Source organism: Ambystoma mexicanum, chromosome 7q (genome assembly GCF_040938575.1).
Source record: "Ambystoma mexicanum isolate Mex_15411 chromosome 7q, UKY_AmexF1_1, whole genome shotgun sequence".
NCBI classification, from domain to species: domain Eukaryota; kingdom Metazoa; phylum Chordata; class Amphibia; order Caudata; family Ambystomatidae; genus Ambystoma; species Ambystoma mexicanum.
Window position 1 is genome coordinate 944,947,645 of NC_090941.1, and position 26,890 is coordinate 944,974,534.

General features: G+C 48.8%; 1 protein-coding gene across 1 annotated transcript in view; it reads left to right on the forward strand.

The window, feature by feature from the left end:
* The window catches only part of INTS4 (integrator complex subunit 4), a 1,642,132-nt gene that overhangs the window by 499,067 nt on the left and 1,116,175 nt on the right, over positions 1-26,890 (forward strand). The window contains exon 9 of the mRNA XM_069639944.1: positions 10,809-10,880. Within this exon, the coding sequence (XP_069496045.1) occupies positions 10,809-10,880 (72 nt within the window). The remainder of the gene's footprint in view (positions 1-10,808; positions 10,881-26,890) is intronic.

The window sequence follows — 26,890 nt, forward strand, 5'->3', positions numbered from 1 at the left end:
CAGACAGACTCACACAGACAGACAGACTCACACACACAGACAGACTCACACACACAGACTCACACAGACAGACAGACTCACACAGACAGACACTCACACAGACAGACACAGACAGACAGACACAGACAGACAGACACAGACTCACACAGACAGACAGACTCACACAGACAGACAGACAGACTCACACACACAGACAGACTCACACACACAGACAGACTCACACACACAGACAGACTCACACACACAGACAGACTCACACACACAGACAGACTCACACACACAGACAGACTCACACACACAGACAGACTCACACACACAGACAGACTCACACACACAGACTCACACAGACAGACAGACTCACACAGACAGACACTCACACAGACAGACACAGACAGACAGACACAGACAGACAGACACAGACTCACACAGACAGACAGACTCACACAGACAGACTCAGACAGACAGACTCACACAGACAGACAGACTCACACAGACAGACTCACACAGACAGACAGACTCACACAGACAGACAGACTCACACAGACAGACAGACTCACACAGACAGACTGACTCACACACACAGACTGACTCACACACACAGACTGACTCACACACACAGACTGACTCACACACACAGACTGACTCACACACACAGACTGACTCACACACACAGACTGACTCACACACACAGACAGACTGACTCACACACACAGACAGACAGACTCACACACACAGACAGACAGACTCACACACACAGACAGACTCACACAGACAGACAGACAGACTCACACAGACAGACAGACTCACACAGACAGACAGACTCACACAGACAGACAGACTCACACAGACAGACAGACTCACACAGACAGACAGACTCACACAGACAGACAGACTCACACAGACAGACAGACTCACACAGACAGACAGACTCAGACAGACAGACAGACTCAGACAGACAGACTCACACACACAGACAGACTCACACACACAGACAGACTCACACACACAGACAGACTCACACACACAGACAGACTCACACACACAGACAGACTCACACACACAGACAGACTCACACACACAGACTCACACAGACAGACAGACTCACACAGACAGACACTCACACAGACAGACAGACTCACACAGACAGACACAGACAGACAGACACAGACTCACACAGACAGACAGACTCACACAGACAGACTCAGACAGACAGACTCACACAGACAGACAGACTCACACAGACAGACAGACTCACACAGACAGACAGACTCACACAGACAGACAGACTCACACAGACAGACAGACTCACACAGACAGACAGACTCACACAGACAGACAGACTCACACAGACAGACTCACACAGACAGACTCACACAGACAGACTCACACAGACAGACTCACACAGACAGACTCACACAGACAGACTCACACAGACAGACTCACACAGACAGACTCACACAGACAGACTCACACAGACAGACTCACACAGACAGACTCACACAGACAGACTCACACAGACAGACTCACACAGACAGACTCACACACACACACACAGACTGACTCACACACACACACACAGACTGACTCACACACACACACACAGACTGACTCACACACACACACACAGACTGACTCACACACACACACAGACTGACTCACACACACACACACAGACTGACTCACACACACACACACAGACTGACTCACACACACACAGACTGACTCACACACACACAGACTGACTCACACACGCACAGACTGACTCACACACGCACAGACTGACTCACACACGCACAGACTGACTCACACGCACAGACTGACTCACACGCACAGACTGACTCACACGCACAGACTGACTCACACGCACAGACTGACTCTCACGCACAGACTGACTCACGCACAGACTGACTCACGCACAGACTGACTCACGCACAGACTGACTCACGCACAGACTGACTCACGCACAGACTGACTCACGCACAGACTGACTCACGCACAGACTGACTCACGCACAGACTGACTCACGCACAGACTGACTCACGCACAGACTGACTCACGCACAGACTGACTCACGCACAGACTGACTCACGCACAGACTGACTCACGCACAGACTGACTCACGCACAGACTGACTCACGCACAGACACACAGACTGACTCACACACACAGACTCACTCACTCACACACACACACACACACAGACTCACACACACACACACACACAGACTCACACACACACACACAGGCACATAGAGAGACACACACACACGCGCACACACACGCACACAGACTCACACACACGCACGCACACAGAGAGACTCACACACACACACGCACACAGAGAGACTCACACACACACGCACACAGAGAGACTCACACACGCACACAGAGAGACTCACACACACACCGAGAGACTCACACACACACGGGCACACCGAGAGACTCACACACACACACCGAGAGACTCACACACACACGGGCACACCGAGAGACTCACACACGGGCACACCGAGAGACTCACACACGGGCACACCGAGAGACTCACACACACACACACCGAGAGACTCACACACACACGGGCACACCGAGAGACTCACACACACACACACGGGCACACCGAGAGACTCACACACACACACGGGCACACCGAGAGACTCACACACACACACCGAGAGACTCACACACACACACCGAGAGACTCACACACACACACCGAGAGACTCACACACACACGGGCACACCGAGAGACTCACACACACACGGGCACACCGAGAGACTCACACACACACGGGCACACCGAGAGACTCACACACACACGGGCACACCGAGAGACTCACACACACACGGGCACACCGAGAGACTCACACACACACGGGCACACCGAGAGACACACACACACGGGCACACCGAGAGACTCGGGCACACCGAGAGACTCGGGCACACCGAGAGACTCGGGCACACCGAGAGACTCGGGCACACCGAGAGACTCAGGCAGACTCGCAGACAAGTGAGAACCACTTGGTAATCAATCCACTTGTGTCCAGTATTAAAAAATGATCAACAAAAAGGAAACTTCTTCCAGGCCATTTGTATCAAAGTTTCAAAAGGAGCTGGCTGCGACGAGTCTGAAGACACCCAGACACAAAATACATGTAAGCAGGAGACCGAGTAAAATACCAAGTCACGCAGCCGCTCTCCATAGAACCCAGCATGGGTATGTGGTTAGTCAAAAATTGCCGCAAATTCAATCTTGTAGCAATAGTAACGCATTTAGTTTAGAAAAGAAAAAATGAGGTTCTGTTGTTTTTCAAAACTGTTTATATCAAAAATAATCTCAAGGTATAGAAGTTACTAATATCTTAGTGAGGAAGTCATTGCCACAATTAATTAATCAGACCAAAATTGCCGATGCATTTCGGACATTTTTTTCCTTCATCGGGGCCAGTCTAAAGATAATACATTCGAGTTCATAAGCAAAGAAAAATAATTCCAAATCGTGCAACATAACGTGTAAGTGTCATACAGCATCATAGTAATGCAAAAAACATACCAACCATCCAGTTGTAGTTTCAGAAGTAGATGAGTAGTCAAGGAAAATGATTCATAAATAAAGCAAAGAAAAAAGTAAGTGACTGTTCAATATGGATGTCACAATAAATAAATCAATAAGGAGAAGGCAATTTACCTGAGAATGGTAACTTGCATGATGAATGTGTGGCAAAGTGTAGACATGGAAGCAATGTGGTGATCGACGTAACTGCCTGACAAGGAATCAGGGCAGAGAAACAGCCGTCAATGTTGTGGCTGTAGGCAAAAGAAAGCCGTTGTAGTTAAGGGATAATGCCCGGGATTCTGGTTGATATGGGAGTGTAGAGTCTTACCGTGTATCACTTTGGAACGGAGAAGTTCTCCTGCTGCCGGCATGCAAAGGGTCAGTACCCTGGAACGTGAGATCCTACTATCCACCCAAAACCAAAAAAACAAGAGAGAACTGAAGTCACCGGTTTATGTATCCAAATTCTCTATCCAGAGCAACAAGATCAAGAAAACCATCAAAAAACACTGGGGGATCTTCAAGAATGACATCCGGGTACAAAATCTATTCAATGAATTACTGGTGTTCGCCTACCAGCGTAGCAGGAATCACAGACGAATTGGTGCACACAAGACCACCCCCTAAAGAACCAATAACACAACGGACCTGCACATTCCCTTGTCTCCCATTGATTTAACTGTAACTCGGTAAGTAAGGGTAATGTCATTCACCACCCCAGAACAGGGAAGAAGATTCTCCTTAAATCATATGGTACCTGTGATAGTATTAACACCATTTATGGCATTAAATGCCCATGTGGGAAATACTATGTGGGCCAATCCACAAGAACTGCCAAAATACAGTGGAATGAACACCGGTCCTGTATCTGGAATGCAAACACAAACTCGGCCGTGGCACGCCACTGGGTCGAAAATGGACATAACCTGACACAGTTAAGATTTGTGATTCTGGAGGTACTAACAAAAAGTAATCCACATGAAGACTTGGGTCAGCGGCTCAACCGCAGAGAGACCTTTTGGATTGATAAACTTGGCAGCTTAGCGCCCAATGGACTTAATGAAGAAATGAATTATCACTGTTTTCTATGATCCTGTGTTATTCCTACTGCTATGATTGCTATGTTCCAAGATGATACTGTATAATATTGTCATTGATTTCTGCATTGTACTTTCTATGTCTGAAATGTTGGGGACTAACCAACAACCCTGCCGTACATCCTGTACCTCCTGTCTGGGACCCAAGGTGCCGTCCTTTGACGACACCGACCACTGCAGAGTTGCACATTATTGTGCAATATCGATATTTCGAGGGGATTGGGTCCTCCGACATATTCCATATCTATGACAGGTAATGTCCACAGCTGTGCTGCTTCAGAAAATCTTTGGCGTCTGCGTCGATGCGGCGTCCCCGAGGACCTCCTCCAACGGCCGACGTCACCCGATGTGATAAGTAGGACGCACAACGCCCATAGCCTCAGTTCCGTTTTTTCCGCGGACGTGCTCGCTTCGTGAATCTCGGTACGCCTCGACTCGTTGGAGTTACTGTTTTCTTTCTCGGTTCACTGAACCTGTTCGGTTGTTTGTGGCAATGTGTTTCTCATCTTCGACCCCGCGTCCAGGCTTCAAGAACTGCGGGGACTGTGGGTCCAAGATGTCGGTCACGGACTCGCACGACGCCTGCCTCTGGTGTCTCGGGGATGCCCACGATACGGACGACTGTGTCGACTGCCAGTCGCTCACTGCGAAGGCCTTGCGAGAACGCAAGAAGAAACTGTCGGTAGGTCGGGTGTCTAAGCCCCGGAAGTCGAGGTCTGTGGGGCTTTTGACCGATGACTCGAGAGGTGACTCTCCGCGTCATTGTCGGAAGTCCGGTGGATCTCCTTCCAGGAGTCGGTCTCGCCACTCCTCCGCCTCTTCTAGGCATTCCAGGAAGCGCCGGCATAGGTCGCCTTCCCCGTCCTCTTCCGAGGACTCCGCCCGTCGGCGGGTCGCTTATCCCTCCATGCAAGCGACACCGGAGGAATGGGCTTCCTTTGGGAAGCAGATGCTAGCGATTCTGGAATCGCAGGGCACCGGTCCGTCTGCGCCTCCGAGTGGGGTCAGTCGGCACCGGTCGAGAGACACCGCCCGTACGCCTTCGGGCTCGGGTGGTCGGCACGGCTCGTGGGAGAGGTCCCGCTCGGACAAGGGTAGCCGTTCTCGCCATGCCCGTCCCAGGTCCCGGTCCTCAATGTGCTCGAGGCCGCGGGATCCTGTGCCGTCTTCGAAGAAGACGTCGACGCATGTGGCGCCGAGGTCGTCGACTATTTCTCTCGAGGTACCGTCTTCGAGGGGGTCGTCGAGAGACATGCTCGGAGCTCCGGCTTTGAGGACTGTGTCGACGCCGCCGATACTGGAGGCGTTGCAGCTGACGTCGACGCCGGCTCGTTCGGCGCCCTCGACGCCTTTTCTGTCGACGCCGGCGCCGACTCGTTCGGCGCTCTCGACGCCTTTCGAGGCGATGATGTCGGAGGGGCCTCGTGGCATGGGGTTTGCCCCTAAAAAGACTGTGGCTAAGGTCCGGCACTGCTTTGGTCCGCGGAGGTCTTCCTCTCCCCGCCTGGAGTACATTTCAGAGGGTGATGAAGGCTCTGATGGCAGCCCGGTTCCGGTTACGGTTCCAGATGACCTTATCTCGGGCCATAGTCAGTTTGATTACCTGAGGCAGTCACTGCATGATGCCAGTGGACTGGACACCTCTCCGGAGGTGGAGTTTTGTCGGCCGGGGCCTGGCACTCATGCCGATTTGTCATATCTGCGCCTTATGTCTCGGGTTACCGAGTACTTGGGTTGGTCAGCTCCCCCAGGGGAGTTCGTTCAGGATGACCTCACGGACATCCTTGATCTCGGTCCACCCACTGACCCGGTTTAGCCTTTTCATATGGCTTTGCAGAGAAGGGTGGCGGCGGCTTGGACTGCTCCGGAGAGTCTCCCGGCAGTGGGCAAGTCTTTGTCGCGAAAATACCGTCCAGCCAGTAGCGACCCCTGCTACTTGTCTAGGCACCCCACCCTGGAGAGTTTGGTGGTGCAGGCGGCTACGGCCCCGGCAAAGCAGGCGTCGTATCCTACCATCCCTCCGGATAGGGACGACAAACGTTTTGACGACTGGGCGAAGAAAGTGTTTTCTTCTGGGGGTATGGCGCTTCAGGCGGCCAACTCCATATGTGCCTTGTCTCGTTTCACTCACACTCTGTGGAACTGTGTTGCATTAGCGGCAGATCATATTCCCGAAGGGGACGAACGGGATGGTTTCCTTGCTATGGTTCAGGATGGCAAGGATGCCATGTGTGAGGCCGTTCAGTCGGGTTTGGACTTGGCGGATTGTGTCAGCCGGTCCATGGTGGTGAGCACCGTAATGCGCAGGTTTGCGTGGTTGAGGAAGTCTGGGTTCGCTCCTGATGTGCAGTCCCGGCTCCTCAACATGCCCTTTGACGGTGAACACCTTTTTGGCAGCAAGGCTGACGAGAGCCTTGAGAGGTTGCAGACCTCGAAAACTGCAGCAAAGTCGTTGGCTGCTGCAGTTCGGCAACCTCCGCCTTTTCGTCCTAGGGGACAGCAATGGAGGGGAGGTTTCTTTCGCTATTACTCGTCCTTCAGTAAAGCGAGAGGAGCTAGCAGTCAAAGAGGCCATCGTAAGAGTGCCAGAGGTGGAAACAAAGGTACTCGAGGTGCCAAGGCCGCTCGAGCAGTTGCCTCTTTGCCCTCAGGCAACGCCGCAGCCGCAACCACTCAGTCATGAGCCAGGTCCCATGGTTCGCCGGTTGGGGGAAGGCTGGCGCAGCATCTTGTAGAGTGGCAAGCCATTACTTCAGATGTGTGGGTTCTGGAGATCATAACCCACGGCTACTGTCTTCCCTTTCGGCGGAGGCCTCACGACAATCCACCAGGGAAACTCTCTTTGAAGAGTCCGGATCCGCTCCTTGCGCAGGAACTTCAAGCCCTGCTGGAGAAAGGCGCCATAGAACTGGTGCCTGTAGCGGAGAGGAAAAAGGGATGGTATTCTCCTTATTTTTTGATTTCAAAGAAAGACGGGGGATTGAGACCCATCATAGTCTTACGCGGTTTGAACAAACTCCTCAGGAAGAACAAGTTCAAGATGGTGACTCTTTCTCAAGTCCTCCAGGCCCTTCAACTTCAGGACTGGTTGGTGTCTCTCGACCTCAAGGACGCTTACTTCCATGTGCCGATCTATCCCAAGCACAAGAAGTACCTGAGGTTCGCGGTTGGCGACTCGTACTTTCAGTTTCGGGTCCTGCCGTTCGGATTGACCTCCGCCCCAAGGGTTTTCACCAAGCTCATGGTGGTGGTGGCAGCGCATCTCAGGAAAGGGGGGATTCACGTCTACCCCTACCTGGACGATTGGTTGATCAGGGGGAGCTCTCCCGAGCAAGTCCTGGATCATCTGTCCGTCACCTGCCACTCCCTTCACAGGCTGGGCTTCTCCCTCAATTTAAAGAAGTCCCATATGACACCAACGCAGCGGCTCCAGTACATCGGAGCAGTGCTCGACACGTCCCTGGGGCAGTGTTTTCCTCCTCAGGTGAGGGCTCCTCACATTCAGCAGATGGTGCACAAGTTTCAGTTTGCCCAGACTCTCCCAGCATCCGAGTTCTTGAGACTGCTCGGCCTCATGGCATCCTGCATTCCTCTGGTGCCAGAGGCTCGTCTGCGGATGAGATCTTTGCAGTGGGTGCTCAAGCTCCAGTGGTCTCAGTCCTCCGGCAGGCTGTCGGACCCTGTTCAGGTGCCGCCCTCGATATCTTTATTGTGATTACTCTTCTGGACTCCTAATGTTGTGGACTAATCAGCTACCCTGCTGCACATCCTGGACTTCCAGTCTGGGACCCAAGGTGCCGCCCTATGATGACACAAACTGCAGCAGGGTTTAATATTACTGTTCATCATCTTTCTATATGTTCCTGCTTATTGTTACGACTGTTCATCATCTTTCTATATGTTACCACTTATTTTTGTGCCTGGTTCTTCTCTCCTTATTTTCTTTTTTTCACTACTAGTATATTTTTATATTTCTATGAAAATCGACTCTTATTTTTCATTTTTTAACAGATGACAATTTGTTATAAATACACATGAGGCCTGACAAATATTTTAATCTCTTCATATCAAGCTCATTGGCTTGATAGCAGCCTTAGGTTTTGACAGTGCGCCCATTTGGGACGCGATGCGGTCACGTGTTGTTTAAAGGAAGCGTTGCTTTGTCAACGCTTCGATGCGGAAACTGCAGTCTTTGCATGCCGGCAGCAGGAGAACATATCTGTTCCTGAGTGATACACGGTAAGACTCTCTACACTCCCATATCAACCTGAATCCCGGGCCTTATCCCTTAACTATAACGGCTTTCTTTTGCCTACAGCCACATCATTGACGGCTGTTTCTCTGCCCTGATTCCTTGTCAGGCAGTTACTTCGATCACCACATGGCTTCCATGTCTACACTTTGCCACACATTCATCATGCAAGTTACCAATCTCTGGTAAATTGCCTTCTCTCTATTGATTTATTTATTGTGACATCCATATTGAACAGTAACTTACTTTTTTCTTTGCTTTATTTATTAATCCTTTTCCTTGACTACTCATCTACTTCTGAAACTACAACTGGATGGTATGTTTTTTGCTTCACTATGATGCTGTATGACACTTGTACATTATGTTGCACGATTTGGAATTATTTTTCTTTGCTTATCAACTCGAATGTATTATCTTTAGACTGGCCCCGATGAAGGAAAACATTTTCCGGAATGCATTGACAATTTTGATCTGATTGATTAATCGGGGCAATGACTTCCTCACTAAGATATTAGTGACTTCTCTACTTTGAGATTATTTTTGATATAAACAGTTTTGAAAAACATGGAGAGCGGCTGCGTGACTTGGTCTTTTACTCGGTCTCCTGCTTTGCACAGACTCGGACGCACAGACTCACTCTCTCTTTCTTGCAGTTCTTCTCCTGGACAAACTCTGGGAGGTGGATTCCTGCTGAATTCCAGATATGACAACCGCTGCAGTCACACTTGTGCCAACGTATACATCCCTTTGTGAGCTATGGGTGTAGCAGACACCAGGAAAATGTCCCTGCATCGTGATTCCCATTTTCAACCTTTCACACACAATGGCAATAAATCACAGATTTCTGGTAGCCGGATTTCACAACCCGAGTCTCAATTTTTGAAGCCCCACAGAGGAATTGTCTCCATGTACAACGCAATGACAACAAATCATGCAAACCCTATTTCAAAGTACTGTGCAACCAACCAGAAGCAGTACAACGGACACATGGGGCACTAAGGGGTACCTTGGTGTTAGCCCCATCTCTGTGGTCCCTAAAAGGCTCCCCAAAAGGCCACGTGTTAGAGTTGCATACCAGCGAGACCTGAATGGATTTCACTGTTGCTTATTGTACGGTGCAACAGTTGTTTGCTTCCATGGCTAGTAAAATATAATGAAGGGCCGTGCACCTTTAATGCCTTTGCCACTTAGACTGTGTATGTCAAGTTCTTTGGCACTCCTTTTGTAGTCCAAAGAAAATGGCATGGATGCTATGTTCGAATGTACTGATAATTATGGTTAGCATTGCAGAAAAGGGCATGAAGCATTGAGGTGGTTAAAAGGATTCCTGAAAATAGATTCATGCTAGAGTAGACAAAGCTACAAGGTGAATGGCAAACAGCATGCAGCTTTAGAAGAGGGGGATTAGGAACCGGGTACTCTGCTCTATCAAAGCTTTGCATATCTACATATTAACTACTCCAGGCACTCAAATGAAACATTTCTTATCACAAACCTATCCAGGTTATTTTCAATTCGATTGTTGTCATTGCTCCTAGAAACAGTTTTTATGACTAACCAAAAGTGTGGTTCTCATACATCCAGAAATACGTTTTTTTAATGTAATTGTAAACTAATCTTGACGGTTGATAACGTTTTTGACTAGGTCTAGGCAGATTTATGATCATCCCATTATTCACCATAGTTTGGATGTCTCGTAACTGATAGCAATTCAATAACGGATGCATGAATTAAAAGTAGCCTGCTGGCTGGCGATGACTGCATCTCGAAACTTAGTACGATTTTACTTGAGAATGTCCCAAATCATACTCTCATTTGTGGTTAATGAGATTCTACATGGTGTAAGAATGCTTTGTTTGGATGGTAAATTGTATTTCATTTTTGTTTAATTTTGTTTTGACAACAGGGATCCATGTTGCAGGTTAGCTCACACTTCCTGGAGCAAACCTTGGACAAGAAGCTGATGTCAGACCTCCGGGTAATACCAAGATCTTTATTAATGTTTTCTACTATGGTATTTTTTAAGATTAACGCTGTGTTGTGGCATGTTGGATTAAGGAGGCTGACGAAGCGTTTTGATTTTGGCTATAGACTTATTGAAATAAAGAAAATAACCTGCCTTTCCCTATTTCTAGAGGGTTCTTCCCTATCTAAACACAAATTACTCTGATGCTCATCAGGATGTAAGTCAAAAACCAATATTCCATCCTCTGTGCAAAACTCTACTCTATTCCTGCCACTAAGAAATACACCAAAAAGGGTTAGATGAACTTCTCATCAAAACGATGAGGATGATGGCTTCCTTCTCCTGGTGAAATAAGCCAGTATTAGGTTGACTTAACAGCAGTATCTTGAAATAGGGTCCGATTTACCAAATAATCTTAGAGCGGAAGAATGACTCCCTTCTCCTGGTCTATTTGGAAGAGTTTTGAAGACTGTCCCTGGATAGTCTTTTGTACAGGTTTCTAGAAGTCTCTTTACTTCATCCCAAGGATTTGCAAACAACAGAGTTAATGTTTCTTCTTAGTGCTGGTCCTTTATAAGGACTTTTTATATCTTGACATTTGGGGAGATTGCTCCCTGACAGTTCTTGGTCCTTTTGGTATCCTTCACAGGTGTTGAGTTCCCACTGTGAAGAAGGGAGTTCACTCCAGAGGCACACTTGAGATTTATGGTTTTTTGTATCAGTACCATGATGAGGGAGTTCACTCCTGACACACACTTTACTTTGCAGAGTACTGTAATTCGGGAGTCTAGTCCTTAGACTTTGTGAATCTTGTTTTCTTGACTCCTGTTTTCTTGAATATCACCAGTAGAATGTGGGGGATAACTCCCGATGCATGCTTGACCTTTGGTTCTCTCGGTATCACTAATGGGACGAGGGAGATCACTCGGGAGGCTCAAAGGAGCCATTGCTGCAGCAGTCTCAGCGTGTTTTAGCCGCGCCACTGCTGGATTTTCCTGCTTCTTCAGCGAGTCATGTTTTCTCCGTCTCGCATGGTTCCTTTTGTCGTCATTTTACGAGACCGACTGTTTCTTGACACTTCGGGCAGCACATGTTTGAATTTCCTGGGCCCTGTAGGACAAACCTCAGCTTCACTCGCTGCTCTTCCTGCTCCCGAACACACCTAGTCCTTTTTCGGTCTTTACCTAATATTGCTGGGAACGCCTCAGTGGCGCGTCACTGTTAATCTTCATGTTTCCTGGTGACGACCTCATCACAATACTTTTGTAATCCCTTGTACTGTGTTTCTGTATGTTTCTTTGGTTCTTCTCATCTTAGTCCTATTTGGTCTTACAGGTGCGATGGTACAGACTTCACAATAACATGGACAACAGTCGTTCTAGGTTGGGTGGGAGGATGACTCCATGAGGCCATGACTTCTGGGGACAAGTGATTAGGGGGGGTCTTTTACCGGAAAAGAGTCCTTATCCCCTATCGGGATTATTGGGTTGCAGCCTCACCTCCATAGGCTCATAGGGAAGAGCCCCCTTCTGGGGAGAAGTGACAAGATCCTGTGAATCGTCAGTGTGCATTGTGACCAACCTCCTTCCTTCCCTCCCTCCCTCCCTAAACCAACAACAAACAGCATGTGCACGTGCAATTTGAAAGCAACGTGTATTGGTGAACATTGTGGAGTTACGGCATATCACAAGGTCATGTGGATTTAGAAAGAACTGCCGATGAGAGACCATTGAAGAATGTTTGCTGAATGCAGCCAGTGTATGCTGCATAGCAAAGATAAAAGGAGCTTGCTTGTTGTTGCTGAATGGAGAAATAGAATCCAAAATGGTGATCAGAGTTTTCTCCCTTTTTGTCTCTGCCTCCATCTTAAAGCCTTGGGACTGTTCGTGCTAGCTCAGTTCATGAAAGACTGGTGGATATTCTGCCCCATTTACAATTTTCAAATAAATAATTGGAGCTAAACCCTCTCGTGTTCATTTAGTTATCCCTCGCAATATGTATGAAGATTTCGAATGGATTGTGTCCTGCCACATATTCCTCATCTTAGATATAAAAACAAGGTTATGGCACATGAAGTCACAGGTCCACTGCGCATGTATAACAATTAAAGCGATCAAACACCAAGGCTGCAGGTGTCTGGGTGGTGTGGGTATACTGCCAGTATAAATCCACGAGGTAAGTTATGAAGAACAAATGAAGTCCCAGTCTCTCTGCGCCAAGGAATTGGAATTTATTAGAGGTGTGGAAAAACGCCTGACACGTGTTTCAGGCTGCGTACAGCTCTTCATCAGAGGCTACAGTTATACAAAAATGACAAGGAAATTATAAATAAATTACAATATATACAGTTGGTGCAATGTATCAAAACAAACAAAGGTACAAGGGAAGGGAAAGGAACCAGGGCAAGGTGCAACCACAATTTACACATGTGCAGTACATGTAAAAAACCAAATAATAAATGAGGGTGAATTACCGCAAGTTGTCAATTTCATTCGTAGCAGCACGTGTGCATAGGAACCATTAAAAAAGAAAATTAAAGCACAATTTTAGAAACGGAGGTTGACCATAGCAGCGCAATAAAGTACCAAACAAATCAATCAGATCAGTCTTGAAATAAAAGACTTATATATGCCCCATAATTGTGAAGTAAACGGTTTACCTTGAATTTCAGCAATTAGTCGTCACAATTAAACGTAGTACAATGCCAGGATAAATTCTGAAAAAACCCCAATATGCAATTAATATAATAAACCAAAATTGAGGCAAAAACATTTATAACCAAGATACCAGGATCATTAAAGATTAAAACATACCTCAACCTGCCTCGCAATTGGGGAAGGCTAAAATTCAACAAAAACAAAAGAAGACAAACCGAGTCTCATTGTTGCATAAAGGCCAGCAAGAACCCTTTTAAACCACTAATTGGCTCCTGATAAACAAGGAATCAAATACATCAGCCGTAATTGTGCCATAATATACAAGAAATGCAAAGATAATTGTACCAGGAAACAACCAATTAGGTCCTTGACCATCCATAATTAGGGGGAGCGTATTAGCACGTCTTACCACGGCGATCGTAAGTTTGTGTCTGCTCAGAATTCCATCGCGCGATTCGCGAAATAGTAGTAGGACTACATATACTTGAGTCTGGAGGCAGTAAAATGTATAGTCATGCAACCATGGTATAGCAAGTTGGGGAAACGAGCCACCATGTTGGATGAACGGAAAGAGCCTTACAGGGAACCTCACTGCATTAAAGGAGGTCCGTAGGCCCAGTGCAAATGACATTACAGAGCTGAATAATTAACCAAGAGGAAAAGGACTGAAAAGGACTGATATATTAGTAACCAAGTCCATTAAATTAATAATGATGCATTAAAGAAAGAATTGATGAATAAAACCACGAACAACTATGAATAGAATTGAATAATGAGAAAAAAGTTTGTAAGCCACATGTTAGCGGCTAAGATAACAGGACGTGAGTGCGTTGCTACAGGTCAGCATTAGGTATTATGGCAATACATAAACCAAAAAGTGCAATAAGGGGGACACAGCCCCATGGACAAAAAATGATACCAAATTTCACAAAAGATAGATTAGAGGCACTTGTCAATCTCAGTCAATAATGTGCATCCTGAATTATAAAAAGGTGGCAAACTCATGGTCCGAATTGAGTCCAGAAGTGACAGTACGATATTTACAAATTAATTTCGCCTCCAATTGATGTAATTTTAATGTGAGGTTGCCACCGCGTGAGGGCAATGTAACTTTACACAGCCCCTGCTGTGTAAAGGTTACACAGCAACCTTTTATTTCAAGAAGGTTGAAAGACCTTCAGGATGCATTGCAAGAAGCAAGTAGCCTAGACACTTCCCCAGAAGTGGAATTTGTCAGCCCAGACCCAGGGGAACATGCTGAAACCCCTTATAGAACCCTAATGTCAAGAATTATGGAGTTCATGGGTTGGTCTGCACCTTCACCTGTTTTTCAACAGGATGACCTCACAGATATTCTGTATAAGGTCCTCATGAGGATCCTGTGGTACCCTTTCATTCTGCTTTACAAAGGAAGATTTTAACTAACTGGGAAACTCCTGTGGTTAACATGAAATTATCAGCGAAATATAGGGTATCTGCTGCTGACCCTGAATACCTATCTAAACACCCTACTCCAGAGAGTCTGGTGGTCCAGGCTGCAACTTCATCAGGCAGTACATCTGCATACCCCACTGCTCCACAGGATAGGGATGATAAAAAAAATATGATGCCATGGCTAAGAAAGTCTTCTCAGCCTGTAGCATGGCTTTAAAATCTATTAATGCGACTTGTACGCTCGCTAGGTTCAGCCACTCTCTTTGGGAGTGTGCTTCATCAGCGGCTGACTGTCTCCAGGAAGGAGAAGAAAGGGACGCATTTTTAAATATCATCAGAGATGGTAAAGATGCAATGTGTGAGTCCCTTCAAACTGGCATTGATTCTGTTGACAGTATCAGCAGGGCCATGGCGGCAAGTACCACAATCCGCAGGCATGCGTGGTTGAGAAAGTCCGGCTTTGCTTCTGACGTACAGGCCAGACCTTTAAATATGCCCTTTGACGGCTCTTCCCTGTTTGGTAAAAAGGCGGATGACAGTTTGGAAAAACTGCAAACATCTAAAGCAGCAGCCAAGTCATTAGGAGCTGCAATCCACCAAACTAATTTGCATCCCTCAGCATCCTCTTGGAGAGGAAGGTCCTTTCGCTATTATTCCTCATATGGAAGAGGCAGAGGACAGCCGGCTCAAAGAGGCCAAGGAAAATTTACCCGTGGTGGACGGGGTAAAGGAAAGAAAGCCGCATCAGCAGGAGCAGGAGCCGCTTTACCTTCGGCAACTGCATCAGCCGCTCCCAAACCACTCTGAGGTCTCCCATCACAAGACACCTGTAGGGGGCAGGTTAACTCACCATCTGACGGAATGGCAGGCTATTACGTCAGATGCTTGGGCATTGGAGACAGTTGCCCAAGGTTACTGCCTGCCTTTTCTACGCATCCCTCAGAGCCATCCACCGGGGAACAGCTCGCTGAAAGTGCCGGATCCGCTCCTCTTGTAGGAAATTGTAGACCTGCTAGAGAAAGGTGCCATAGAACCGGTACCTGTAGCGGACAGGAACAAGGGCTGGTACTCCCACTACTTTCTCATACCAAAGAAAGACGGAGGACTGAGACCCATCCTGGACTTACAAGAATTGAACAAATTCCTCAGGAAGGACAAGTTCAAGATGGTAACTCTCTCTCAGATCCTTCAGGCCCTCCAGCTTCAGGACTGGGTGGTATCTCTGGACCTTCAGGATGCTTATTTCATTGTGCCAATCCATCCCAAGCACAGGAAGTACCTGAGGTTCGCAATTGGCAACTCTCATTATCAATTTCGAGTTCTGCCATTTGGGCTGACCTCCGCCCCGAGGGTCTTCACCAAGCTAATGTTGGTTGTGGCTGCAAGTCTAAGGAGGGAAGGGATTCACGTCTACCCCTACCTGGACGATTGGTTGATCAGAGCAGCTTCTTCGGAACAAGCTCGGATCCAACTAGATTATGTCTGCCACTTTCTTCACAGGCTGGGCTACTCCCTCAATTTAAAGAAGTCACAGATAATACCATCACAGAGACTCCAGTTCATTGGAGCAGTCCTGGACACGTCCCTGGGAAAAGCCTCACCACCAGAGGTGAGGGCTCAAGATATTCTGCAGATGGTCACCAGGTTTCAAAATGCCCAATGTCTCCCAGCCTACGACTTTTTGAGGTTGCTATGCCTCATGGCATCCTGCATATCCCTTGTGCCAGAGGCTCGCCTGAGAATGAGATCCCTTCAGTGGGCACTGAGGACTCGGTGGTCACAATTCTCAGGGAGGATAACAGATCTCCTCCGGATTCCGGACAAGGTAGCCCATGACCTTCAATGGGGGGCCTCTCCAGAGAACATCTTGAAAGGAGAACTGTTTTGGCAACCATGGCCGGAGATAACAGTAGTCACAGACGCCTCACTCACGGGGTGGGGAGCCCATGCCAACGACCTGACCATCAGCGGTCATTGGTCTCCATCGGAGTCCAGTCTACACATCAACCTGTTGGAGCTGAAAGCCATCAGACTGGCACTGAAGGCTTTTCTGCCGTCTGTACGGGGGAGAAACGTCCTGATAATGACGGACAATACAGTGGCCATGCACTACCTCAACAAGAGAGGAGGCGTAGGGTCACTGCCACTGTGCAGAGAGGCGATGCAGCTCTGGTTTTGGGCAATTCAGGAAGGAATCTCTCTATCGGCAATTCATCTAGCCGGAGAGAAGAACTTGACAGCGGACGCTCTGAGCAGGCAGAACACAGTCTCCCACGAGTGGGAGATAGCTCAGGAAGTCCTTCAAGAGAGCTTCGCCCTTTGGGGAACCCCTCAAGTGGATCTGTTCGCCACCAGTATCAACAGGAAGTGCGACAGATTTTGCTCAAGGGAATTTCCCCCGAGAGGAGCTCTAGGAGACGCGTTCATAGTGGACTGGGAGTTCCCGCTTCTGTACCCGTTTCCTCCCGTCCCTGTCATTCCTCAAATGATCAGGAGGTTGAGAAGGTTTCGTAAGACCATGATCCTAATTGCCCCGGATTGGGCCAGGAGAACGTGGTACCCGGACCTTCTGGACATGTCCATCTGCCCTCCAATTCGTCTACCGTACAGAGAGGATCTTCTCTCACAGAAGGGAGGTCGGGTTCTCCATCCAGCCATCAAGACCCTCAACCTTCACGCTTGGTATCTGAAAGGTTGAGGTACAAGGATTGGGACCTTCCAGATGACGTGATGGAGGTGTTGCTTTCGGCCAGAAGGCCAGCAACTAAAACTCTATACTGCTGCCGTTGGAATACATTTTGCAGCTGGTGCAGAGAAAAGAATATCAAACCCTTTTCATGTGGTATACCTGCAGTGTTATCCTTCTTACTTTATTTGGCTAACTCAGGCCTTCAAGTTGGCACTATTAAGGGCTATCTCGCAGCGCTATCGATCTTTAAGCGCACTGCAGAGGAGCCATCGTATTTCAAAATTCCATTGGTAATACAATACCTGAAAGGTCTAACTAATGTTTACCCTCCAAGACCATTCCAAGTTCCCTTATGGGACTTAAATCTAGTTTTAAACTTCCTAAAGGGTGCTCCTTTTGAACCACTCCACTCTTGTTCATTGAAGTTTCTCACCCTCAAAACTGTTTTATTGGTAGCATTAACATCTGCTAGAAGGGTCAGCGAGATACAAAAGCCCTATCTTGTAAACCTCCTCATACAATTTTTCACAAGGACAAAGTCATTCTACAGGTGAAGCCTAACTTCCTCCCAAAGGTATTTTCTGAATTTCACATTACTCAGAAGATTACTTTACCTTCATTCTACCCTCCTCCCCATCCGCGGAAAGAGGAAGAGAGACTACATAGGCTGGACCCTAAGCGAGCCTTGAGTTTTTATATCAGTAGACTTGATAAAATTAGACAAGCAGACCAACTCTTTGTAGGTTACGCAGGACATAAGCTGGGATTACCAATAACCAAACAAACCATCTCCAGATGGATTATTTTAGCCATTCTGGAATGCTACAAACTAGCAGGGAAAGAGCCCCCTCAAAATCTAAGGGCTCATTCGACCAGGGGTATGGCAGCATCCTCAGCTCTTCAAAGAGGGGTACCAATTAGAGACATATGTGCGGCTGCCACATGGTCGTCCGCACATACCTTTACCAAATTCTGTAGCCTGGATTCCTCATCTAGTCAAGAGACTAGATTTGGCAAAGCTGTGTTACACTCTGTTCACTCTTAAAGAGTAATATGGCATCTCTTTCTCCCGCCTCCAATCACATACCACTGCTATGGGAGTCTATCATAGATGAGGAATACGTCGGAGGACACAATCCCTTTGAAGAACAAGTTACTTCTTACCTTTTAACGTTCTTTCGATGGGATGTTCCTCCGACGTATTCCTTATCGCCCCTCCCATCCATCCCCGCAGTAACATTTCCCTTGTGGTTGCAGCTTACACTCCTTCAAGGGTAGTAACCATTCATGCAATAACTACTTTACTCTACAAAACGGAACTGAGCAACGGACGCTGCGCGTGGCCATTTATAGGCATGATGACGTCGGCGTTGATACGGTGGTTGTCGAGGAACACCTACTCGACGGACATCGAGGCACAGCGCCCTCTACTGGGAAAAAAAATTTCCGAGGCCAGCAAGCTGGAGATACAAATATCATAGATAAGGAATACGTCGGAGGAACATCCCATCGAAAGAAGGTTACAAGGTAAGAAGTAACTTGTTCTTTGGAATGGCATGCAGCAGAGACCTACACCCACAGGTGACTTCAATTGCAAGGGTGCTGTTGACATGAATGTATTACTGTTGGCCTTCTGAATTAGTTAAGAGCAAGCAAAAAGGGAAAAGATTATTAGAGCAAACACGATGCCACAAATATTTCTTAAGCATGCAAATACTTTCAGATCCCCCAATAAGAGTCATTTAGTTAAAACAGGCTAAGCCGAAGTCAATAGGCAAGAGTCTATATGGGCTGAAGCTCTTCTTTGAAGGTAAGTAGAAAAGTCTTTGCACAATGTTTCAGAAGTCTTTGAAGAAAAAGATTGATCAATGTAGGGCCACAAGCTGTTAGACTTGTGAGTAGTAGAAGATGCAAGCAACTCTACAGCAAGAGGTAAGTTCTCATAGACTTTGTATAGCACCTTTAAAGTGGCGGTTCAGTGTTTCAGAGCCTAACGTCTACCTAAAATAGCAACACCGCGGTTCCTGGCTGTCGAGATCGACTTCCCTTGCTTCTGTGGTCCCGCACTCTGTTGCGGGGGCTCACGCTAGGTCAGTCCTATTCCTGGGTGTCCGGAGGATCTTCCTGGAGCGCATGGCCAACTTAAAAGCAACGCTCACAGACTGGTGTTCCTCTCCCTGGCTCTACGGTTTCCAGTACCAAATCTGTGGAAATTCAACCAGCTCCGAGATGGATGTCCAGGTGGCTTACTTTGGAGTTGATTGGTCCCACCAACTCAAGGGGAAAAGTCGTCCTTGCAGGGGCTTCTTTGTCGATGTGAAACCTGGCGTTTCGGCACTGCAGCAGGGCTTCAGCGGGCAAACCAACGGTCCAGCAGTCGCAGCAGGCGTCCTCTTCAAGTTCTTCTTCGGTTCCTTCCTCCAGTGGTCGACTCTGCCTTCCAAGCCAAAAGACTCGCCTTTTATACAGTTCTCTCCCTTTCATTCCAGCCTAGCTGTCAGTCACCCAGCAGGGCGGCTGTCCTTGCCAGACAGTCAGCCGGCCAATCAGAGAGTGCATTTGGGTCTCCTAGGAGACTAAGCACAGGGAGTTTCGGGCACCTCCCTCACTTCCTGCCTAACCCGGACACCCTGGAGCCAGAGGCGGGCTTCACTAGTGAATCCCACCAAAGACAGAATGAACAAAGGGACCAAACCTGGTTTGGCCCGCAGAGTGAATCTCAAAACGGACCTTTCCACAAAGAAATGGTGAAAAAAGAAGACCGGGGCCATATTGACAAAAATTGCACCCTTGGGTGCTTTACTGCAGCTGTGAACGCAGCCCGCGGTAAATGCACACCACAGTAATAAAAACGAAATCACTGCCACCAGCCATTCAGTGAGGAAAGGGTAACATAGAAAGGTTACATGAGAAGCTAGACAAAGGGGATACTAAGTAACCCGTCCTCCACCCGATGGTAAGATAGTATGTGCTGGGGCTAGAAAGTTACAAATGTAAGTAAAGTCAATTTCACTTTACCGCTCTGGGAAACAGTAGTTTATCCCAGAGAAGGTATTTAAACCTTGGGGAAATCTAAGGGACTTTCCTGTGTAACTGCACTAAAGGTGCTGTCTGCCACAATGTAAAAGATGATGCCTATGGAGCTTGTCAGACTCCACAACCAAAAGAAACATAGAGTTCCGAAGTCACATTAAAATACATGAGAGAGTGGGGAAAAAGGGCCTCACTCTCTCCAGGTTAGAAAAATAAAGTCCTCAAAATCCAGCAAAGTTGCTGGGGGTCTCTAAGGTAGAGGGAATTGGCACATTTCTGAGAATTCTCCCTAACAGCAGATATGCTTTAAAAGGTAACAAAAGAGTTCAGCATTCCATTTGAAGCTCTACCTTTTTCATCTTCATTTGCTTTTGACCTTTTTCTCTTCTACTGTCACCAGAGGGACGGTCGTTCTTGGTGAAGGTCTTTTGAACCAATGGTGACCTTGTTCCTCTCTCTATCTCTTCTGAGGTCCTTCCCGTTAGCCCAAAGAAGTAAAGCCCTCAGCTCTGACTAGTTGATGGTGGTTGACGAATCAGTTCTCAAATATGAGGATTCGGGAATAAACCTGGCATTTTGGGAAACAGAGTTAACCTAGTAAACGAAAGCAGAGATGGCACACTAGTTCCTGCACAGTGTCACTGAGGATGACAATTACCTATTGGGTGAATGCCACAACTGACCAGACTTTAACTCATGGAATACTTCCCCAAACTGAATTCCACATTTTATATGCAGATTTATTGGAGATGCAGTAGGTCTACTACTTTAGGTGCTATTGTGTTTATTGTTGGCCTCTTCACATCCCACCTGCTTCCACCGTCTCCTTGACACCAGTGCAAACTATTTGTTCAGAAACACACTGGAGAGGGAAGAACATGAATCACCTTGAAGATGGCTGTGATATTCTGAACTCAGTTTGTATTTTCTCATGGCCCAACTGTCACAGGGGGGAACCTATGCTTTTGGTGGCTTCAAGAGTGCAGTGCAAGACTGTAGTGGCACTGGAGCACAAATTAAAATGACCCAGGTTTACAGCGCAGAGTGTCTTCATACTATTAAAGACAAGTAGGCAAGCATTATGCTTCACTTCTTTAATTGCTACTCTTCAGCAGCTGTTCACAACTTATAAAACTTTTTTTGTACAACTTTGTTTCAACATTCAGGAAACTGCTAGAGAAAGACAACAATCCCCCATACGTCTCTTCTCCTCAGTAGTTCCTGCCCATGTAACGTCAACAATCCGGACCCTCTCCTTACTCCCAAGTCACGGTCTGTCTGGGGCCCTTCCTCTTCTTTTAGTGTCCTGCAACTGATACTGTCTTTCTCGAACGACTTTAATGAACTAAAACGAATATCCATGGGCCCATATCTCACAAACCTCCCTGACTGTCGTCACGGCTGCAACTGTTCGCTCCTCTTCTGCCACTGCCCTTCTCATGCCAGGCTTAAACCGATCATCTGTTCTTCTGCTCCTCACCTGTCGAATAAGACACAGAATTAGGGTGGGGAATACGTGGTACTGTACAACATAACGTCCACATAGGCTCCGATAATTCCTCTGCACCCATGCTTGCGTATTCTGGGAGGGATAATGCTTGCCTCTGTGTCTTTAATAGAATCAAGACTCTCTGCTCTGTAAGCCTGGATAATCTTCATTCGAGGGGATTGTGTCCTCCGACGTATTCCACATCTTTGACATTAATTACCACAGCTGTGCTGCTTCGGAAAATTTTTTCGGCGTAGGCGTCCTGCGTCAATGATGTCGATATGCCCCCTCGAGGACCTCCTCCGACAGTCGATGTCACCGGATGTTATAAGTATGACGCACGACACCCGTCGCCTCAGTTCTGTTTTTTCCGTGAGCGTGTTTGCTTCGAAATCCCAGCGCGCCTCGGTTCTCTCTTGTGCATCGGTTCTTCTATCGTTGTATTGTGAAATATGTCTTTGTCTTCTGCTACCCCAAAGTCGGGCTTCAAGAAGTGTCGGGACTGCGGACATAAGATGTCTCTTACGGACCCGCACGACGTCTGCCTCTGGTGCCTCCGCGAGAGCCACGCCACCGATGACTGTGATAAATGCCAGTCTATGACGTCGAAGGCCTTGCGAGAGCGGAAGAAGTTGTCGGCAGGTAGGGTTTCCAAACCCCGTAAGTCAAGGTCTGCTGGTCTTTCGACTGACGATATGAGGGGCAACTCTCTGCGTCAGCGTGAGTCCAGGGGGGTCTTGGTCCAGGAGCGGGTCCCGCCATTCCTCTACCTCTTCGAGGCATGCCCGGAAGCGCCGTCACCGGTCGCATTCCCCGTCCTCGTCGGAGGACTCCACCAGACGGCGGGTGGGTTGTCCCACCAAGCATTCATCTCCGGCGGAATGGGAAGCCTTCCGCAAGGAGATGATGGCGATTTTTGAATTGCTGGGCAGCGTTCCGTCCGCGCCTCCAAGTGGAGCCGGCAAGGAACACGCTAGAGCCACCTCTCGCACGCCTTCAGGCTCGGGCGGTCGGCGCCATCATCTGGAACCGTCGCAGTCCCGATCGGACAAGGATGATCGCCACCGTGCCCGTTCCAGGTCCCGGTCCTCGACACCGCCGAGACCGTTGGAGCCTGTGAGGCTTTCAAAGAAGACATCGACGCTTTTGGCGCCATGTCTGTCGATGGGCTTGCTCGAGGCTCCGAGGAAGTCGTCGACGCCATCAGTGCCGAGACCGTCGAATGACACGCTCGAAGCTCCGGCCTCGACGCCGTTGTCGAAGTAGTCGGCACCTCGGTCGGCATCGACGCCACTCCCATCGGCGTCCTCAGCGCTTTTTGTTGAGAACTTGCCGGAGGTGCCCCGTAGAGCTGTGGAAGCTCCGAGAAAGGCACTTGGCAAGTCTGTGAGGCCTGTGTTTGACCCATTCTCTGTTCCTCCCCCCAGGGTGGACTTGTTCCAACCATTGGAGTACATTTCAGAGGTTGAGGAAGGGTCTGAGGAAGAGGGGGTTGTGCCTCCTGAGGTTCCGGATGACCTGTTATCTGGTCATAGCCAGTTAGAAGACATTGGTCAATCTTTACACGATGCCAGTGGTCTTGATACCTCCCCGGAGGTTGAGTTTGGTAGGCCTGAGCCTGGTACGCAGGCTGACTCCTCGTACAGGCGCCTCATGTCGAGGAAGACAGAGTATCTGGGGTGGGCTGCTCCACCTGTGGATTTTCTGCAGGATGACCTGACAGATATCTTGGACCAAGGTCCACCCACTGACCCGGTGTTGCCATTCCATATGGCATTACAAAGAAGGGTGGCAGTGGCCTGGACTGCTCCGGAGAGTCTCCCAGCAGTGAGTAAGTCGCTACCGGAAAAATACCGTCCAGCCAGTGGCGACCCCTGCTACTTGTCCATGCACCCCACCCCGGAGAGTTTGGTGGCGCAGGCGGCTACGGCCCCAGCAAAGCAGGTGGCGTACCCTATGATCCCTCCGGATAGGGACGACAAACACTTTGATGGTTGGGCGAAGAAGGTATTTTCTTCTGGGGGTATGGCTTTAAAGGCAGCCAACTCCGTTTGTGCCCTTGCAAGATTCACGCGCACTTTGTGGAATTGTGTCGTTGGCGGCTGAACACATTCCCGAAGGGGAGGAACGGGATGGTTTTCTTGGCCTTGTTCAGGATGGCAAGGATGCCATGTGTGAGACCGTTCAGTCTGGTCTGGACGTGGCAGACTGTGTCAGCCGATCCATGGCGGCGAGCACCGTGATGCACAGGTTTGCGTGGTTGCGGAAGTCGGGGTTTGCTCCTGATGTACAGTCCCGGCGTCTCAACATGCCCTTTGATGGTACATGTTTTTGGCAGCAAGGCTGACAAGAGCCTTTAGAGGTTGCAGACCTTCAAAGCTGCAGCAAAGTCTTTGAGCCCTGCAGTGCGTCAACCTCTGCCTTTTCGGCCTAGGGTACAGCAATGGAGGGGAAGTTCCTTTTTGATATTACTCTTCCTTTAGTAGATCGAGGGGAGCTGCCAGTCAAAGGGGCCAACGTAGGAGTACCAGAGGTGGAAAGCAAGGTACTCGGTGTGCCAAAGCCACTCGGGCAATTGCCTCCTTGCCCTCAGGCATTGCTGCAGCCGCTTCCGCTCAGTCATGAGGCCATGGCCCATGGTTCGCCGGTTGGGGGAAGGCTGGCGCAGCATCTTGTAGAATGGCGTGCCATTACTTCAGATGTGTGGGTTCTGGAGATCATAGCCCACGACTGATGTCTTCCTTTCCGGCAGAGGCCTCACGACAATCCACCGGGGAAGCTCTCGTTGAAGAGTCTGGATACACTCCTTGCACAGGAAATCCTATCCCTGCTGGAGAAAGGCGCCATAGAACTGGTGCCTGTAGCAGAGAGGAACAAGGGATGGTATTTCCCATATTTTTTGATCCCGAAAAAAGACGGGGGATTGAGACCCATCATGGACTTGCGAGGTTTGAACAAGCTCCTCATTAAGGACAAGTTCAAGATGGTTACTCTTTCTCAAGTCCTCCAGGCCCTTCAACTTCAGGACTGGTTGGTGTCTCTCGACCTCAAGGATGCTTACTTTCATGTGCTGATTTATCCAAAACACAGGAAGTACCTGAGGTTTGCGGTTGGCGACTCGCATTTTCAGTTTTGGGTTCTGCCGTTCGGATTGACCTCCGCGAGAGGGTCTTCACCAAGCTGATGGTGGTGGTGGCAGCGTATCTCAGGAAAGTTGGGATTCACGTCTACCCCAACCTGGACGATTGGTTGATCAGGGCGCGCTCTCCCGAGCAAGCCCTGGATCATCTGTCAGTCACCTGCCACTCCCTTCACAAGCTGGGCTTCTCCCTCAACTTAAAGAAGTCCCATTTGACACCTAACCAGCGGCTCCAGTACATCGGACTAGTGCTAGACACATCCCTGGGGCAGTGTTCGCCTCCCCAGGTGAGGGCTCATCACATTCTGCAGATGGTGGACAAATTTCAACGTGTCCAGAGTCTCCCGGCATTCGAGTTCTTGAGGTTGCTCGGCCTCATGGCATCCTGCATTTTACTGGTGCCAGAGGCCAGGCTGCGAATGTGATCTCTGCAGTGGGCACGCAAGATGCAGTGGTCGCAGTTCTCCGACAGGAGGTCGGACCCCGTTCAGATTCCGCCCTCTGTCGCCCAGGACCTTCTGTGGTGGGCCGTCGAAGGAAATCTGTTCAAAGGGGCTCCATTTGGCAACCGTGGCCGGAGGTGACGATCTTGACGGACGCATCCCTCACGGGTTAGGGAGCTCATGCCAACGAGCTGACGGCCAGCGGTCGTTGGTCTCCATCAGAGTCCAGACTCCACATCAATCTGTTAGAGCTGCGGGCTGTCAGGCTATCCCTGAAGGCTTTTCTGCCATCTGTGCGGGGGAAGAATGTCCTGTTTATGACGGACAATGCAGTGGCCATGCACTACCTCAACAAAAAGGGGGTGGGAGGGCAGGGTCACTCCCACTGTGCAGAGAGGCGATGCAGCTCTGGCTCTGGTTCTGGGCCGTCCAGCAGGAAACTTCGATCTCTGCAGTTCATCTGGCCGGAGATAAAAACGTGGCGGTGGACGCTCTGAGCAGGCAGAGCACGGTCTCTCACGAGTGGGAGCTGGCTCAGGAAGTTCTTTTGGAGATCTTCGCCCTTTGGGGAACACCACAAGTGGATCGCTTCGCCTCCAGTGTCAACCGGAACTGCGAATTCTGCTCACGGGAATTTCCTCCAAGAGGAGCCTTAGGGGACGCGTTCGTAGTGGAGTGGTCCTTCCCACTGCTGTACGCGTTCCCTCCAGTCCCCGTCATTCCGCATGTGTTGCGGAGGTTCGGTTCCCGGATGATCCTCATTGCTCCGGCATGAGCCAGGAGAGCGTGGTATCCTGACCTTCTAGACATGTCCATCTGCCCTCCACGTCGTCTTCCTTACAGAGACGATCTGCTCTCATGGGAGGGGGTCGAGTTCTCCATCCAGAGGTCAAGTCTCTCAGCCTTCATGCTTGGTATCTGAAAGACTGAGATATAAGGATTGTGACCTCCTTGAAGACGTAATGGAGGTGTTGCTTTCGGCCAGAAGGCCAGCAACAAAATCCCTGTACCATAGCTGTTGGAGAAAGTTCTGCGACTGGTGCAGGGTATAGAATGTGGATCCTTTCCAATGTTCTATTCCTTTTGGTTTTGTCTTTTTTTGCCTTCTTTAGCCCACAAGGGCCTGCAAATCGGTACC